Below are 20,011 nucleotides of genomic sequence, written 5' to 3' on the forward strand. Positions count from 1 at the left end.
TGCTGTCCTTGTCCCTTGGCAGGCCACTCCTACCATTCTTTTGAGCCCATACACAGGGCAATAGCCTTTGATTAATCGGGCCTGGGGGACAGGGCTTTGAGGGTCTCGGAGAGAGAGTCTGAAGCCATGAAGGCACAGGCCTCCTGGAGAGATGATTCCCAGTGAAAGTGCATGCTTGGCCTGATGGAAAGTCCAGGCCCTGAGGCTGGGCCGATTGAAGAGCCGACATTCAGCTTCACTACGTCTTTGGTAAATCCATGCTTCTTTCAGAATTTTAAGTTAAATGATGAGGTTCCTAAGTGGAAAAAATATTACGTTTTCGCTCACTAAGTCCGGTATGTATCTTTAACATGTTTTACATGTAAATTCTATATTAGCATTTTCAAAAGCTTCAACATCAAAAGATAACGCGGTGCAACAAAATACCTTATTGTGAATTTTCCTACCACACAACTCCCAAGTGTTATGTTTATAACACGTGTATTGCATATACAGATACCACATTGTAAATGCAATGCTCAATATAACACTGCTGTCTGTCTTGTGAATACTGAATTGGGGCTTCTCATATCCAATTCTGTGCCAAACAGATTGGCGCAGCTTGTGGCAGTTGACCTTTTCACCTGTTGGAAGCAGCACACAGACCTAATGCCATTATAATCAGCGCGTCCCGTCATTAATCATACATCCCTACCACGAAGCGTCCCTAGCAACAAAGCTTTCAAAAGCCACACATGCACACAGACGCATCGCAACCATAGACACAACAGACGCACACTTACACAAAGGGTTGTTTACTAATCTTTTGAAAACCCATTACAGAACCGGTGGTCCCTGTTCAATTATCCTCAGTGGATAAATTTTAATTGAAATGTCAAGACTTCACAAGGCGGAATGCAAAGTGTACCAGCTGAACTGATGGCTGTGGAATCATTGAGTGTCCTCTCGTCTTTAGTTGGACTTAGGTTTGCTCTTCACCGTCAGCTTTTGTTCAGGCTACTTAATGCGTTGGCTTGCAAATGCTCCAACTGCCCCCGACATCAACTTGTCACTACAAAAGCTGCAATCGTTGATTTTCCACTCAGCGGTGTAGTCACAATGGGCTTGCCACTTTTAAGGTCTGTTGCACGCAGTAGTCAATGAGTCTAACATACGCTTAAGAAAATTAAACTGATGCCCTGTGGTCTAAAAGCAAATATCACTCGAAATTCGTGTTCATCATTATTTTCATGGAATATAAAAATATTATCAATTTACCATGTATCACGCATCATGTTGGAAGGAATGTGACCAAGAGTACATCTACCATGGAGATGGAGCTACAAAATTTGCTAAGTGGATCGTGGAACTGTGAGAAACCGTGGCCGATTGGGGAGGCCTTCATCCAGCAGTGGATTGATTATAGCTGATGATGGATGACAATAAACCCGATCCTGGCTTTGATGTTAAGATTCATTCAGCAATTGTGTCACCAACAAAGCACTGCGGGAGATAAAGGGAAGCCACTTCAAATATCGTTCCATAGTTATGGTGCAAGAACTGCGGTGCGGCGTGTGGAGACGAAGAGAGAGAGTAGGAAGCAGGATCCGATGGGAATGAGATGGAGTGAGGTTGAACAATCGACCTGCCGTTGGGCAGAGAACTTGAGAAAACTCTATCACCAAGTGTTCTTCACTAACTTTCAGAGGGGGGCCACTTTCGCTGATAAGACATCAGTGTGAGAGCCTCCACACATTTGAAACAGCACGATGGGGGGTGTTTTCACATTTGTGTATTGTTGAGGTGGCGCATGTCAGGAGCCGTGCTAAAGGCCACCAAGGGCCGCCTGTGACCCGCGGGCCTTGCAATGACCACTGGTGCTTTAATCACTTATATTGTTCATGCTTTACAATGAACGTGCGTTTTAAATTAGCGCCATCTACTGTCACTTCAACTGTCGTTTAAAATAGCGAGGACGGTTGGGGTGCTGCGGAGGCGAGATGTTAACTACCTCGCCTGGAATTCAGGAGGTAGTGGGCTCGATCCCAACATCTGACGCCTGCTGCTATATATTTGGAGTTGACGTTTCGCTCTCTACCCGTGGTCACGTGGATTTTTTTTTCGGGTCCTCCGGTTTTTCCCTCCACATTTAGAAACACGCATTTCGAGTATTTGTCTGCTATACATATCCACGTGATGAGCCACTTCCTTGAGCTATTATTTGTGGCCAGATCGCTACCGAAACAGAGCTATCTAGCTCAATGGGCCTTACCTGTTGAAATAAAAACATATTTTATAATAATAAAAATATTACATCTCGTTAATTGGTTGCTAAACCGTTCCTTATGTAGATATCACAGCAATATGTTTTTTTCATGCCATCTGCAGATTCATTTTTGAACAGTACATCTGTGGCCATAAGATGACATTGCTGAGCATTGCCTCTTCCTCGTGTGCCTGGGGATTTTTAATGGCTATCTGGTTTCCTCCCACGTGAAGTAGAACATTTATTTATGGTACTGGCCAGCCATCAAAACGCAGGGTCCACATAAAAAAGGTTTTGAAACTCAGTGAGGCTTTTGTGAGTAAATCGTTGTAATGAAAAGCATTGCTACGAGAGTAGAATTAAACACGCAACTATATACATTGTCTCTGCCTTGGAAATGCAATGCATTATTCGTATTCTTGATCGCATTTCGATAAAAAAACAACCCTTTTTGGGTCTCGTTTGATCAACTCGTTTACATTTTTTAATTGTCTGCTCCATTGGCTACGTTGTAACATTCGTGCATATAGCCACTTCTCACATTTACGACTCGATATATCCGTGGTGACCATACGGATCCGTTTAAATCGGATCATACCTACATATTTACACGCATAATGAGCACGCACAGTTTCCACCGTCGGTATCATGAAACCTGCTCGTATTTGAGAAGTGAGCGGATTTAAATTTTGATTTAAAGCTTTCGTGACTGCAGTAATTCATATTCTTAGTTATTTCGGTAAAGTCACGTGAAGTCATCAGGTGATGATGACCGTTTGAGTTATGGTCGAAACGTCGTGAGAATTTTTTATTGTTTTATATATATTTTGTTATTTTGTTGTTTCTCTTCAACGTGACTTTACCGAAAGAACTAAGAATAAGTGAGCTGATGTTTTTCGCCGTCTTATTTTTTCGTCGCGTTTGTTTTAGTGCGACGTGTCTACCGAATATTTTTTGTGTAGTTCTGACGCACGACACCTCTTAACAAGCAACGCGTCCTCGCGTGGATTCATGGCATTACGAGTCTGCGCGTCGAACACAAAAAAAACTACTGGCAGCCAGCACCGGCTTCAATTTTTTTTTTAAAAGCGACGCCGATTTTGACGCTTGTCGTCCCTCCGAACCCGACCCTCGTCTTGATGCCCTCCACCACCTCACCGACCCAACCTCGGCCCTCCTTCGCACGGGGAGGATACATTAATCGTGGAGAGAGCAGCGTAACGGCGAGCAAGAGAGCAACTCCATGACAAGTACACACGACAAATCCCCGTCATGGACGGAGCTCCCCTGCTCGACAGTCGCTCGAGCCGGAGGCTTCCTCCCGCCGTAGTCCATCCGGGCGCAATCTCCTCGCCTCTCTCCCCGCAGTATTCAGTCTCCTCTGCTCCCCACGCCTCTTGGCTGTGGCAACGACGCACGTGGCCACGGGTGTCGATGGATGGGGGGAGAAGCACATTGCGCAGAGTTAACGGCACGGACAAAGCTGTTTCGAAATGAGCATCATCGTTTCGAGAGATGTTTCGTTGTCGCGAAACATATCGGAAGGGCTCGTTGGTCACGTTTGTAGCACCAGTCGGGTAAATGCTCAGCTGGTCGGACTAAAATACGGGGGGTGACTGTCCTGTTAGCTGAACAGTCTGGCGAACTGTTGTTACACCGCAGAAGACCCGTGTAATATACCGCTAACGATGCTGTACATTACACGTAACGTTACAAACGCATCTAAAATGTATTCAAATTTAATTAGTATGTATTTCTTATTTTGTAAAGACCGTGCATTTAAATACGTTAGACATCTGTGATAAAGAGCTTTATAGCTAATCGGTATAAATAATACACATTCTGATTCTGACGTTTGAAAGATTGTGTTATATTCATGCGACGCACATCCTCAAGTCCTGGTCAAGCCCCGATGTCGCACTCTCATCGACGCACTAAAACGCACCTCCCTGTGCATCACCAACAACGATGTGTAAGTGGTAGCCTTTGAATTTCACGTGTTTGAACGTTCACGATGATCACATTCCGTATAGAAAACAATAAAATTGACTATGGCAAGCTATTGTTTTGATACGTAATCACATCTCGAGGTGTCCAGAGCCTCCACTTCACCCTTTCCTAAACCCGCGAGTCGATGCCGCTGCTTACCTGCTGTGATGGATGCGCTCACGTGAAATAAGCTCGTCTCTCCTGGGTGCCCCCTTTTTATACCACGTGCCAGTGAATGGGGATTTAACGGCACAGTGGAATTGTAAAGGAATCCAAACTTTACCCCAACGGCCGTAACTCGACCCGGTGTTACCTCTCTGGCTGCAGACACCCTTCCTCCTCAAACACCTGGCCTACGCGACTCTTCTCCCTGCCGATGCAATCTGCCCTAAACAAAGCCACAACCTCGAGATCAATTCACTTACTATTAACGTCTCATTGATCGTTCGCTTAATTATATACGTGCAAGACAAAAAAAACCCAAACCTATCGCGGCGGCACTTGGTAAATACGCTCGATCGTGACGTTTGTTTAAACTGCACCGCGAAAGGAACGGTGCGGAGACTTTTTACGCACAGCGTTTTCCGCACAATCCGCCGTTATTCCTTTGAATGAGATGTTTGCCACGCCTGTGTGCCTGTGTGCGTGCGTGTTTTTTAATGAATAGGTGTGTGTCCGTACAATCGCAAAGGGGGAGAGTACGGGGATTGAAAGGAGAGAGAGAAGAAAGGGGCTAAGGGATTTCTGCGCGACTCAGGTGCGAGGATTTTTCTTTGTCGCGTTAACACGGAGCAGGTTGCCTGGCAGCCAAGAAGGCTGGGTCAACGTCGAGGCACAATGAGGCTTCGGCAACGCCACAACATCTCCGTTCCACATGACACCGACGTGTAATCATGCGAATTTAACATTACGGGCATCGTAAAAACACTCGCACACATGTGCCAACAGTAGAAGCTGAGCTCTTCTCGACATGATGTGTATGCAGACACTGTATTGTAACCTGTCCGTTGTAATATTACACTGGAGGTCGTGTGGTGAAACTGTGGACTTTGTCGTCAGGGGTGCAGCCGATATATTGAATAATGTGGTCGTTAAACTTGGAATTGAGGAGCTTCCAGGAAAATCGTGATAGCTCACGAAGGTTCCATTGCCCGTAAAGTCGGGGGTTTATCGAGAGCAGGAGGATTGGTCGATTTAGTCCATTACGTGGCAATCAGTGGGGAGCAGATACAATACAAATAGTCAATTGTGGAGTGTCATGTATTTTCAATGATGCCATAAAATAGTAATTGTGGATTTTAAGCTTTCAGGACTTCGCTAGTTGCTTCTTAAAAAAACAATATCCCAGTGGGCCTATGTCCTACTGTGTACAAGTCATGTGCAGTCAGATCTAGAATGTGCACTCCCTAAATCAATACGAACGTCGAAGTACAGCCATGTATATTTACGATCAGCCGGATAACTGGAACGTTGGTTCATAATAAAGGCATGCAACGCTATTCTAAGGCTATTGCTATATGCAGCATTGATAACCGGGTTAAGAGTTACGACCTTTAGAAGGTACACGAGGAAATAGTTTGGGCACCGGAGATAAGGAGTACTTTGCCAACTTATTGAATATTTACCAATCCGCAACAAGAGTGTCAGGGGCCATGCTGCAGGGTTAGTGACGGTGAGACATACCCAGGTGCGTGTGTAGAGGTGTACACGTGTCCCTTGGTCGCACTCCTAACCACAAAACGCACAGTTTGCAGAGTTTGGCTGCACAGGCTGCATTGAAATGTTACTATGGAAATGGTAGCTTGCAGATACAATGCTTAACAAGTAAATGCGAAGACCAATACAGATACATTTAAATAGGTACAGTACGTTGCTTGTCGTCTGCTTGTGTCAAGGCTTAGGTTTAAACGGTCATGTTAAGTTATCCGTATTTATTTGGATTATTATAAGCGTTGGTCAGATAAACTGGGTTGTTGTGTAACATCCAATAATTTCCCCTCTGACAGCGAGAGTACTGTATAATGATGCATCGATTAATAACGATTATCTAAACTCATGATATACACATCGAGTCGCGTGTATAGAAGACCAGCAGATATGTTAAAGATTGTGACTTTAATGATAAAAGTATAAAATGTAGTACACAGGACATGACCTAATAAAGAATGTTTGCTATAGGTTCATTACAGATTTGCCCTATAACAGACATGGTAGTCATTTTACTAAATGCCCGCCATGAATAAGTATAAGTTACGTAGTATACCAAGCGTTTTCGATGCAATTATTCAAATATTGACGATATTTAAACTTTGATGAACTTGTACATGCCGAAGGAGATGATGACAACGAAAAAAAACATGCCAATAAAATCTCAACCAAGCTTCTGGAGTCTTAGTGTTGTTCAGAAGCATCGTTAGCAATGACTTTGAAGCGGACTACGTGGAAAAGCTCCAAACTTCTGTGCGCGCACTCTCGCCGTGGATCTATTCCGAATCACAAAGGCCACTTACACTGGCACAGAACAAGTGTACTTCAGTGCTGCCCACCTGAGCACACTGCCTTGTTGCCCTGCGAGTCTTGCCTTAAGCAGCACGTGGGTTCGATTCGCATATGTGTTGTACGTACTGCGTTCAGGTGACCCCAGCAAGCCGTCAAAGGCTGCGACATTCACCACACACACACATATAGCCCTTTGTCTATCCACTGGTGGATGAAGGCCTACCTCACATCATTTTGGTCGTTTGGGGGTTTGACCACATTTTACCACGCAGTGCTGTGCAGGTTGGTAAATGGGGTGCTTAGGACCAAGGGGCCGTCCATAAATGACGTTTACGCGATTTTGGACGATTTTTGACCCCCCCCCCCCCCCCCCCAGGTGCGCGACGTCATTTATGGACGGCCCCCAATTCAAACATCAGTCATCACTGATGTTAGCCGTGGCTCACTTCAAGCGAACTCAGGTCGCTTTGGTCATGTGCTGACCAATGTACCACCACTCTCCACGTTCACTACAATGTTATAATATATATAAAAAATATTGAATCCGATCACATTCAAGGAATCGCGTCAATTATATCAAATCGGCGGGCAGGGTTGAATCGTTCCGACCCGACTGGCAAGAGCTCACTGCGTTGTACAACGTGTACAGCAGCTGAGTTTGTACAGAGATTGTAAACCCTTGAGCGACGCATCTTGACTCTGGCTTGCTGCCTGCGTGGTTGAGAGTTGCTACAGGTGAAACATTGCCTCTTCGTTGGCCAAAGTTGCTGTCACGAGAGTAGTCGTGTTTGTTTAAGCCTCGTCATGTGTTGCTTGAAAAGCCAGACAGCCAAAACCTTGTGTTGTCCAAGGGTGTCTTAAACGTTTTATGTTAAAATGTATAAATGGATAACTGTACTTCGTGAGGTTATTTTTTTCAAACAATAATGGTATTGCTGCTTTGGTTGTCATGCTGTGACTGCAATAATGATAATCGCGCCTTTGATTTATCGAGGAAAGCATCACCGAGTCTCAAGACTTTGTCCTCTACCCTTTGGCTCTTTCGGGAAAAGTCACGTGGGTATAAAATAAAATAAATCACGACGTTTCGGGCGCAACACAAGCGTCCAAAATCAGGTGGGAAAGCATGGTCTGCTGCTGAGGCAGACTGTTCAAATCAACTTTGTCCTCTATTGGAATGTTTGTCAATTTGTAGCGTTATGCATTTGGCAGTGCAGTTTTCCAAGTGTGATGTTTCATAATCCTGAGTTTACCGTGCCTGTATTACATGACACACGTTAATGTGATCACATGTTACATGTGAAACTATTACAGGTAGCGGTTATGGATTTAACGTAAAATATTTTTGAAGCGCTATATTTTTTTCTGGCGTAAAGGTGAAGGACAGCAATAGTGTAGATCTATGGTCTCCGTACATTATCGGGTTTTACGATGTCAATTCAATCAGTTTATATTTTCAACCTTATATTTGGTATAGTTATCCTGTAATGAACGCATATCAAAATAAATCAAATGACTTCTGCTGCTTAATCGTGTTTCCTACTCCGAAACCCGCTAATGTAATTATATATATTGATGTACTTGTCATTTCTTTATGACATCCAAACTATTGTGTGCACGAATACAAAACACACAGCGAGAATCCATGGATATTGTGGTGTTTACAGAACTCTGTTGGAAAATAACTGCCATGAAATGTGCTCGTCAAAGGCGCGTGTTTGTAAATTGAAAGCTGCAGGATATCAGTTATTAATATTCAAACACAACTACAATTATTTCCAGATACATTGCATTAGGAAACACAAGGTTACAACAAAGGTGGAACATAGTGTTTGATTTTGTGGCTAGGTAATTGATGGTTAGGGGGCTTCTAGAAGTTCGTGCGCTGAGCTGATACGGCTGAGTAGCGGAGTTGGGTCCCAGTGGGCCTTACCGGGACCCAAACCGGGTAAGGGCCACTGAGCTACAGTACATTCAACGCAATTATTTCGCATAATATTCTTGAAATCATAGGAAATAATAATATAAAACATCACAACATGTACTGTATTATCTTGCCATGTTATTACATGAAAAGGTAAATTACTTGTGCTCCGAGTACAGGACTGTGCGAAGAGCTTTTGAAAATGACAACTGTCTCTTATTTTCTCCTTGCAGAGCAACGGGTTTCTCTGCCAGTTTGAGTTTTTAAATGACATCTCAGTTGCTGGGCACAGGTCCAAGATGCCAAGGTGACGGTGGTTGGATTACAATGCCACGAACACCTGCAGCAGTAGGGCGCGTGGGAGGGAGCTGCGTCCCGATCGTATGAATCGCAGGGGTCCGCGGAAGGTGATACCAGAACTACTTCCGATATCTATTCAAGTGTTTCTTGTGTGTCGTTTGTTCCACTGAGCTTAAAAGCAACATCTGATTACCATCATCATCATCACCCATTATCAATTCAGTGTGGAATGAAGACATCTCCATGCCGTCGCCATCTCACGCGGTCTTGCGACGGAACAATCCGTCAGACAGCACCAGCAACCGAGCTCATTCCGCCTCTCTATCGAGGCGGTGAACGTCCTCTCGGGCGCGTTTCCTCCCTCCCTAACATCGACTGCCACTCCGGCGTTAAACTCGACCACCACTTTGCTGAAGAGTAAAAACGATGTCCGAATACATATAATGTGTATCTATATACCGACACGTGCTGCACGTAATTTGAATAGTGTACGTCTTAAATTATAGATTTGCACATGGGTACGATGAACGCAATTATATTTTTCCAAGTGGGGGAAATGTTACGTGGCTACCAGTTACGTCGTGTAGATTATTATCTCTTGCTCACCTTGGAGAGTTTTTAAAGGCCATACTCTGTGTATTTTCTCTGCGTATCTAGCGAAGTGGCGTAGCCCAGTGTTCTTTACACGTTTCAGACGGGGCCCACCTTGGCCGATAAGACATCATCAGTGCAAGGGCCGCCACACATTTGAAACCGTTGGGGTTTGACAGCAGCACGATGGTGATGATGATGATGGGGGTGGTGTTTTCACATCTGTTGTGTATTGTCGGGGTCTGCACTGAAGGCCACCAGGGGCCGCCAGTAGCCCGCGGGCCTTGCCATAAATAACACTTGCCTAGACCCTGGTGCAAGAAATACCCAAACGAATGATCTCCTCTTTGTAGCTCGCCGGCTGGACGCCGGTGCAGCTGCACCGCCTACACACTCAAGATGATCCGTCCACTGGTCTACTGACTTGCCGGAATAAAAACACCGACGACACGAAGCGAAAGTTATATCCTGGGCACTTTGACGCCCGCATGCTGCACGTATCGCGTGTGTCACTCCATAGGCCCCAACCGTGTCTTGCATCTTGAGATGGCGAGAGCGGTGTCTCATTTAATGAAATCAAAACTAACGTACAGCCCTTTGTCAACCAACTGCAAGATTAAGGCCTCCACGCGCCGTATCGGTCATGGTGGGGTAGGGGAGGGGGGTTGACCATACTTCACTACGATCATCAGTGTGGGTTGTTAATGGAATTGAAGTCAACCGGCTCCAAACCCCGTGCGGGTTGCAACTTGGTATATGGAAGGCGCTCCTTACGAATCCAGATTGTCTTAGCGTCCGTGAGTAAAACTTGCACATCGGCTCAGTGTCCGCAGCGAGGCGCTCGCGGAGAGTGCTGCTGCTGCTGCTGCTCCTCTTCCCTACAAAACAAACAAACGAGCGTGGTGTGTGGGGGGGGGTCACAAGCAGGGCCGGATTATGGCACGGGGGGCTTTAAGGGCTGAAGCCCAGGGCCCTCCGCCAGCTGGAGGGCCTCCAGAGATTAAGTGAAAAGTTATTTTCCATTTATGAATGCTGCATTTTATTTGTTGTTAGCCTTTTTTTTAAACTTTGTTTTCCTTTTGAAAATATTACTGGGGGCAGGGGCGGAGCCAGGATTTTTAGCCCGGGGTGACTTTCAACAAATTTAAATTTCAAGAATGATTGAATGAGAAATCGGCTCTACCCCACGCCATCGGTTGGCGACACACTCTGACAATGCAGTTGCACGGAGTCCGCCAGACCGAGTGTCGTACACTTATACGCAGAATGTTTCAGATTTTCGATGTTTTTTTTCGGGGGTGACACGGGGTGAGCACGGCTGGCTACGTACGGTGCGAAAGAAGTTCAACATACATACTACGAGTGTCGTTGTTCAGATCGCATTCAAGAAAGAGGCTTTGGTTCATAAAAATGTGCACCTAGAACCCATTTTTCTTTGTTAATCCACTTCTGGATAAGGTCACGCCCCCGGTGGGGGTTCATTGACCGTACTTTGACCATACTTCACCGCGCTGGTCACTGCGGGTTGACTGAAGGCTGTTCCATAATCGAGGCTTTGGTAAATGGGTGTTTCGCGTGTATGTGATCTCATTCCTTGCGCAGTGAGTGTCATTGGAGCGGCAGCAGCAGCAGCAGGAGATGGCCTCCACAATTAGGCGCGACACGAGCCTACAGCTGTCACAGGACCCATTTAAAACTTCTCATTTAAAAACCATCCCATCAATCCGACTGCATCTCGGCCCCCAAAGAATAAGGAGGCGGTGGGGGGGGATAATAAATAATAATACGATACCGTATTCTCTGGAGTCTAAGATGCACATTTTAAAGCAAAAAAACAGGCGGTGGGTCTTATAAACCGCTATAATAGCTGGTGGTGCGTCTTATAATCCGGTATATTAGGTAGGTATGTGTATGTGTAGATGATCAGATGTATAACAATAATTTTGACTCCAGGCACAGGTTTTGGGGGGGTGCGTCTTTATTTCCAGAACGTCTTCTATTCCAGAGAATACGGTAATAATACGCGCGTGGTTTTGATTTTAAAAAAATGTGTACACGTTTATATTTAGTACTAATGCGCTCGATTGTGTTGCAGAGTGATAAATGTAAGCTCGTTGCCCCCCCCCCCACCACCCCTCCTAACACTCCAAGTCCGTAGGTGTACTGAAATGTAAAACACGCATCAGCCAGAAGGCTCCACCGGACTTCACAACTCTTTTGTTGAGGTTCGACTCGGCGAGTCGGCGACCTGCCAGTTCGTAGTGGCGAATACAAAGTTTAAAACGCACGTTTAACGTACACGTCGATAATACAATCCGATGGCTTTTGGAGTCTCCCGAGACTGCGGTCTGCGAGGGCACGATAGGGTTTTGGAGAGAGAAAATCGTCATAAGGAGCGAGCCGTGCACTTACGTGTAACAGTCCGTTTCAATCCACTGCTGGATGAGTGTCAAGAGAAAGTTGACCATACTGATGGGTCGGTGAGGGTGTATGGGGGTGTGAGGGAGCACGGAATTGAAATGGGTTTTGCTGCACGGCTCACAATGGCTACTCTGTATATGTCTTTTGCGCATGGTGGTTGTCACCCATAGGAGCACTATTCGGGCTGAAACCTGCTTAGCCGCCAAGATATTACGGAATCGGGCGCGTTTCTGGGTGACTGTGGGTTACAGGAGCGAGCTGACATGTGCTCAATGCGTCTATTGCCATTGCTGGCGAGATTAATCGGCTGAGGCCCTCCTAAACAAAGTGGTTGTTTCAGTCAGGCAATGGCGAGGTATATGCGTGCATGCAATAATCTCAGGATACTGCAACTAATAATAATCTAACGATAGTTAACGCAAAAAACGCGAGGGCACTGATTACTGTACGGAGAGCCACATACGCGTCTGAAAATGGAAAGTGATAAATCCGTGACATTTTGATTTTGTTATCGCGGCCTCTTCTCGCTCCAATTAGTGCGGGTGATGTAATACACCTCCTGCATTCAGACTTATACCAATAACCAATTAACAGCGTATATCTTAGGCATTATTTATTGATACAAATGCAATACTTATGAAGGGGTGGAGTCGAGCCGCAGTGTTTCTAGAACTGTGCAATGAACCCGCTACATGAGTTCGCTTCCAAGGCACAGCTAACGTGAATGTATACTGAATTTATTTTGCATCGTACGTAGCTAACCGTGCTAATCGGAGGTGCGGAGTATCAGTGTCGAGTGATTTTTCGAACCGGTTCTGGCTTCCCTATTATTTATCAAACCGTACTGACAAGCGTGGTGAAGTATGGTCAAACAACCTCCGCGATTGACACGGCTTGTATCGGGCCTTGTGCCAGCAATGGGTTATTCTTGGGATGAACATATTTCATATTTTTACAAACACGTCGCCAATATAGGCTCATGTACATAACTGGGTGCAAGTGTCTTGGATTGGGTTTTTGTATCAATAGGTGGGATTATTGCATCGCAGGATCGTGAGATGTGCCGGATGCTTTGGGGGGGGGGGGGGTGGAGTCTTCATCCATCCAGCAGTGGACTGAGCATGGCTGACGACGATGATGATGCGTCTTAAAAACTAACACCGCAGGCACCACATGGATGCAGAATGGGCATGCGTGTATCGACAATCGTAGTGCAAGAACATGCATAGGCCCTGCTTTAATTATGAATACGTAATTGAAAAATACGGTATAATGGGAAAAGAAACCGCATTTCCAATAATAATCGTTCAATTCAATGCATTGCTCGCTTTCTCGGTAGCGAGTTGGATTTTTTTTAAAACTAAAATACGCTGGCTGCTATAATTAAATGAAAAAATAACTGCATTGACCGTTTTTTTGTTTTTGTTTATAATGCCTGAAGCACTCTATACACATTCCTGTGAGAAATGCGAAGACCACTATAAAAACAGTCAATTCGCACAGAGACCAGCCATGCGAGGTGGTATTACTTACACCGCAGTATCACGAGAGACAGCGACGGCTTGGTGAGGCCTTCATCCAGCAGTGGATCGGTGATGGCTGATGATGATGAGGCCAGGGATGATGCGTCACTTAATGAGTGATGACTACGAGCAGGTAAATGGGCTTCATCAGCGTTGCATCCCCGATCGCTGTGTGTGGCCAATATAGTCTAATGTTACTCCTCAAACATTTAGACAAACGTAGCTCGCTTGCATATGCTGGTTTCACGATGGCTGGGGGAGGTGAGGAATTGCTAAATGACAATACCTCTTGTTCAAGTCTTTTTGAAACAATCCATTCATCACTGTGCGGGCACGTGGTCGTTGCCCTATTATCTCTATGAATATCTAACCGTCCACATTTTATCGACGAATAAAAGTAACTAAAATATATACCTCTTTGTCAATCCATTGCTGGACGAAGGACTGCCTACGTTGTTATCGGTGGTGGAGTTCGTTTGACCATATTTCACCACACCGATCAGTGCGGGTTGGTTGACGGGAGGGTGGAGGGGGGTCCTAGGACCACATCAAATGTCACTCATCACTGAAGAAATCACTGAATTAATGACTGAAGGAATGGGGCGAGAGGGGGAGGGCGTGGGGGGGGGGTGCAGGACTGGTTCGGATATCACTCGCCTCTGATAATATCTGTGTCCAGAAATCAAACTCGGGTTAAAAGTTCAGCAAAGTTAAAAGCTGAAAGTATTCCCATTGAACATTGAAACACTTTTTCGAATCATTAACATCTAATTATTAATGATGATGCAACACGGTTGCAACGTGAAGTGAATAGGATCGCGTATTTGAAGATGATCACGTTCATCATCAGCCTTCGTTTATCCACTGCTGGACTAAGGAACCCACACTTGCGTATCGGCGTTTGAGCCAAAGGCGAGAGCGGGGTGCGAGATAATGATCTCCACGCCGCCGTGATTTATTGCTCCTCGGTCAGGTCTGGGCACGTGGCGGACACGGTCGATTATAGTCCCTCCCAGAGGGATGAAACTTCTAGGGGTAAGATAAAATAAAACAAACATTTATATCCTTCAGCCTTGGGGACCTTGGTTGGCCCCACGGTGTTCTTGCTGGGGCCCTTGCCCATCACACCGTGAACGGCTGCGTTATTGTTCAACAGGCCACGCGCTGCTGATGAGACTCTGAATATCTAATCCCCGGTCCCAGAGTCTGCGTGCTTAATAAACAGATGCTGCTGGCAACGCATTTGCTGGGAGAGTTCATAGGCGAAGAGATAAATCTAATTATTTTATATGAAATAGTAACTTAATTTCCCACGATTTTCTTTCGGGTCGCTGGTACGATTAGAAGTAGGCACGTGACTCGTACCCACAGCAATAGAGATAGTATACTGGATGTGATTTGTTTCCGTGGTCGCTGACTCGGGCAGACTCGACTCAACTCAAGCCCGATTCATTCAACATTCAAACATCACGAAATATATTATGGAAAATTTATATGTAAGTTACTGTTTAATTTTTAAGTTATTTTGATTTGTTACGCGGATGATCCCGTTTAGCCAGTTGACCGGCGATTTTACAAAGGAAAATCCGTGGTGAAATCCACACAACAGCAACAAAACCAAAAGGCAAAAACATCAATGTTGCACAGAACGAGTAGAGTCCTTACGAAATATTGCTGATATGAGAAAGTGTATAGTAAAAACATGAATAAGTAACTTACTCTTTGTCAATCCACTGCTGAATTAAGGCCTCCCCACACCGTATCGGTCATGGGGGTATACCTGACCATACTTTTCCACGCTGGTCATTGTGGGTTGATATGATGGAGTGCCTTGTTGCAGTTTCAGATATCATTCGCCACTGATATTAGCCGTGGCGGGATTCGGGTTCATATCGAAGTGCACGAAACGCGCGTCACCTAGAAGTGTCGACTGTCGAGTGTGTCCGTGTTTATGTATGCAAGTTGAACTTCTTTCGCACCGTACACAGCCAACCATGCGAATCGGAGGTGCAGGGGAAGGAAAATGTAAATCGTCGGGCGGTGTGCATCTTCCACGAGATGCAAATTCCACATTTCTGGGACCAGTGTCCATTGTACAAACACTGTTAACTTACCATCCAGTGTTGTATGTATGTACATCGAACTTCTTTCTTACCGTACGTAGCCAACCGTGCTGATCGGAGGTGTTGCTACTCAAGGAGACAGGTGGAGTACTGGATTTACTGACCTAGGATGTATGTTGGGCTCACTTGACCCTAACTAAAATGGGAACTCGAAAAATGACGTAAAAATTAATAATAATGCAAAATTATGTCATAGTTGGTGGAAGAGCGGTCGAACGTGATTATCACGCTGCGCTATGAATCCGGCCACCTAAGTTCAATTCCCGGCCATGGCTAACATCAGTGGCAAGTGACAACGGAACAGGTCCTGGACGCCCCGTTCCCGACATGACCACCTCAGCGTGGGGAGACATTCACCCATAAGCGAATTGACAAAGGGATAAATATTATTCACAATTGTTAATAGTAATGATGATTTTACGCGGGTATCTCACACATTGTCAACGCCACAGTCAGACACACACCTGATACCCCAGTGGCCTTGATTGCGTCCGTATGTGACGGCACGTGCGTGTAAGTGTGTAAAAAAAATCTTATTAAATCAGCGGCAATGACTGCTCTTGGCACAGGAGATTCACATATCGCCCGACGTCACGAGGTGTGAGATGCATCTGGGCGGAGCGGGCTTTGTGTGTGTGTGTTGCAGGTCTTCCCCAGTGACAAACACACATACACCCAGCACCTCTCTCTACGCGTCACGCGTGGGTGGGCGCATCGGGGCGGTTAAAGGAAGGGTAACGGGCACGTGGAAGGGGGCGTGCAGGAGCGCGCAGCTCAGAGAACGCTCTGAGCTCGGGGAGAGAGGAGGCACCACGCGCTTTGTCAGATCCTCCCCGCTCCTCCACCGCCTACCCTCCTACTCCTCTCGCTCCTCCACCGGCGGGGGCATCGCTCTTCCAACACGCGTCCTTGATCTTTTATCCGAGTTCCCAATCCTGCACCTGGATCCTTCCTCGGCCTCCGACTTGATCATCCGCTCCTATACGAGAGACCTGCTGGCTCCTACTTCACCCTGGTCCTGTCTCGTTCCTCCACCGCGGCGAGTCCTGGCTCCTGCAACTTTGGTCCTTGTCACCTCCTCCACCCGGGGCCCTCGCTTGGTCCACCTGCAATCCTTGTTCTTCCACCCAAGTGCTCGATCTGCGATCAGTGTCCTCGCTCCTCCACTAAGGGGTCCCCTTCCCTCTTCGCTCCTCCTCCCTCATCTCCGCTCCGTTCAGCGCGGTGCCTGCGAGAAGGCGGGTGAGGAGGAGGAGGGGGAGGGGGGGCGACTTTTAAAGGTGGATTTAATAGAAACGTGAATGTCAGTGGGTGATATGCGTCGCTTTGTCGCCATTGCAGAGCACTGCGTGCAATAGACTTAAACGGGTGGGGGGACGCGTTAGTGCTGTAGGGGAAGAGAGAGGGGTGGTTGGTGGTGGGGGTTTGGGGTGCTGGTGGGGGGGGGTGTGATTGGATGAGAGTGGAGGGGGGAGGCTCGGCCAGTTGCCACTGTTGTGGAGTCGGGCGCTCTGCGTGGCCGCATGTGTGGCCCCAGCGAAGCGGACCGGGACCATGCTGATCTGGGCTGCGATCGTCCTTGTGCACGGGGGCCTCTGTCTTAAGGTGAGAGAGAGCGCGCGAGAGAGAGAGTCGTCAGGGCCAGGCGCTAGCGAGCCGGGCATCGCGGCTGACGCGTAAACGCAAAACGAGTGACGTTTCGAGGGACGGGCCCTTTCACAGAAAGTCAATGTGCCGTGGAGTTGGGGCTAGGAGGGCGACACAAAATTCCGTCCGCGATTCCACACCGCTGCCAACGCCTATCGCTGGAAATTGTTCATGGTTTTAGAAGTCACGATTAGTGACATGTGCTCTGTTTCTATTCAATGCGTCATTAATGAGAGACGGTGCAAACGCAACCCATCCATGCATTTAAGTGGAGGTATTCTGGTGAGTGAAAGCAGCGTTGTATGGGGGGGGGAGTTCAACCCTGTGTGTGTGTCACAGCAGCCTGGTGCTGTTTGTAAGGCGTAAGGGGACCGAGTGATAATGTCTGACCCCGTTGTTCCACAGACGTTTGACTACGCATCGGGTTAAATGTTCTGAACGGATTTACGACTAACATTTATGGAAGGAAATGGGACGATACGCTTGAAATTCGTGCGCATTGATGATTTGATGTACGTGCGCAATATTAATCCCTGCTATAATGAATTGTTAATTTAAGAGTCCACATTTAAGCTCCGCCGCCCCTAAATAAATTGTACTCTCCTGAATTCCGAGATTAATAGCGTGAATAATTGTGGCTGAAGCGCCTATTCATTGCAAGGGGTCTTCAGACACCGTTTTAATTAAGTCAGTGATCCGCTAAATAGTTTGAAGGTTCTATGGTGTGTAATAAACAGCAATAAACACCCAACTCTTGGAGAACACGGTTGATTTGATGCAGTAATGAGCAGTTGTTGCACGCTCGGCGTACGTTTGACAATTAAGAGGCTGTAATATCTACGGCAATGTATCACCGTCTTCTTGAAGAATCGACAACCTTTTCCCCCAACGCGCAATCGCGTTAAGTGTAGCACTGCCAAACTGCGATAACTTAATGTAGTCATTTGCTTCTGGCGTCTGCTTTGCGCACGTGACAGCCTCTACGTCCGTCCGATTAGCACGGTTGGCTACGTACGGTGGCTAAAGAAGTTCAACACGCGTACATGTACGCGTACATGTACGCGCGCGTACAGGAAAACGAGAGTAAAGGAGGCAAACAGCAAATCATGTTGACGGATGCCGCCGCGGCTTGAAGAAAGCATTATTGAGATTGAGTGAAGCCGTCATAACTGCTACAGAAAGGGAGCCGTGTAAGAAATTGGTCGCTAATGAGCTGATGTAAGGGGGGGGGAGGGGGGGGTAATGATGATGGCGATGATTTGTGTATGCACTCACATTACGTAGACACGTGCCACCCGATAATCTATAAAAATGCGTGCTATCGTGCGACCGCGTGCACTGACCTATAGAGTGATTAACGGGGGGGAAACAATTCGATGAATCAAAACGCAAAATATAATATGTCCCTGTGTTGTCACTCAAGGCAACGGATGTCGAGGAGCGAAGCACTGAGATGTGCAACACGGTGGAAAGCAATCACGTAAGCGGCGACATCAAAGACTGGATTACGGGCGCGCCGCACAGAACTGCGAGCAATTTGCAAGAGGGCCCGCCGAGTCCCGACAACAGAGAGGAGCGCCGGGACACTGAGGACAGCTCCGCGGAGGATGAAAGGGTCAACGACGCACGCGCGCACGCGGGCGTCGCGCGAGACAGCTGGTCGTGGCCCCCGCAGTCCAGCTGGCGGACCGGCAGGTCGGAGACGCTCTCCCGGACCAAGCGGCGGCCCATCGTCAAGTCGGGCAAGTTCAAGAAGATGTTCGGCTGGGGAGACTTCAACTCCAACATCAAGACGGTGAAGCTCAACCTGCTCATCACGGGCAAGATCGTGGACCACGGCAACGGCACGTTCAGCGTCTACTTTCGGCACAACTCGACCGGCCAGGGCAACGTGTCTCTGAGCCTGGTGCCGCCCTCCAAGTCCGTGGACTTCGAGCCGTCCCCGGCGCAGTCGGCCGCTCTCGTGAACCCCAAGGAGACCAAGTTCAATTGCCACGTGGAGTACGAGAAGACGGAGAAGTCCACGAAGACGGTGCTATGCATCTACGACCCGTCTCGCGTCTGCTACCAGGAGCAGACGCAGAGCCACGTGTCGTGGCTGTGCGCAAAGCCCTTCAGCGTCATCTGCATCTACATCGCTTTCTTCAGCACGGACTACAGACTCGTGCAGAAGGTGTGCCCGGACTACAACTACCACAGCGACTCGCCCTACTACCCGTCTGGCTGACTCTTACGCTACGTAGCCTGGCCACATGTAGAGTGTACAAACATGATGATGATGATGATGATGGTGGTGTGTGCGTGTGTGTGCAAAGTGTCCCGTCGTATGTTGGTTGTGGGGGCTCATTAATCCCTCGCTTGAGTTTGTGAATGTCTTGTGTATGGATGTGCTATGGAGGTTAATATCGCACAGGGACACGTGTGTGTATGCATCTATAGACCTACTCGAATTAATGTTGAACATTCCTAACAGCACACCGTGATTTTATTCTGATGTTATGTAAACGTTTTCTCCAAACGTTTGCTTAACATTGATTTAAAAATTGTGTACATTTTGCTGAACGTGTATTTACGGCCACCTGTCGAGAAAAAAATGAATTATTGTTTGTCAAACTGGGGTTACCCCTCCCCCTAATCCTTTACTGATTAAAGACGACTCCATGCCACCCTTGTTCGTTATATACGTGCGAGTTGGATACTTTTACTGGCCTCGCGGAAATAAATATTCTCCACGCGTTAACGCCATATA

General features: G+C 46.9%; 1 protein-coding gene across 1 annotated transcript; it reads left to right on the forward strand.

Annotated features, from left to right (window-relative positions):
• The first annotated feature begins 17,064 nt into the window (after positions 1-17,064).
• LOC116938593 (neurexophilin-2-like) lies at positions 17,065-19,941 on the forward strand. Its single transcript, XM_032945920.2, has 2 exons — positions 17,065-17,220; positions 18,686-19,941. Exons 1-2 carry the CDS (start codon positions 17,170-17,172, stop codon positions 19,487-19,489), a joined length of 855 nt encoding a protein of 284 aa, XP_032801811.2. The 5' UTR covers positions 17,065-17,169; the 3' UTR covers positions 19,490-19,941.
• The last annotated feature ends 70 nt before the right edge of the window (positions 19,942-20,011 follow it).

This window comes from Petromyzon marinus, chromosome 4 (genome assembly GCF_048934315.1).
Source record: "Petromyzon marinus isolate PM22_M1 ecotype Great Lakes invasive population chromosome 4, UKy_Petmar_22M1.pri1.0, whole genome shotgun sequence".
Classification (NCBI taxonomy): Eukaryota; Metazoa; Chordata; class Hyperoartia; order Petromyzontiformes; family Petromyzontidae; genus Petromyzon; species Petromyzon marinus.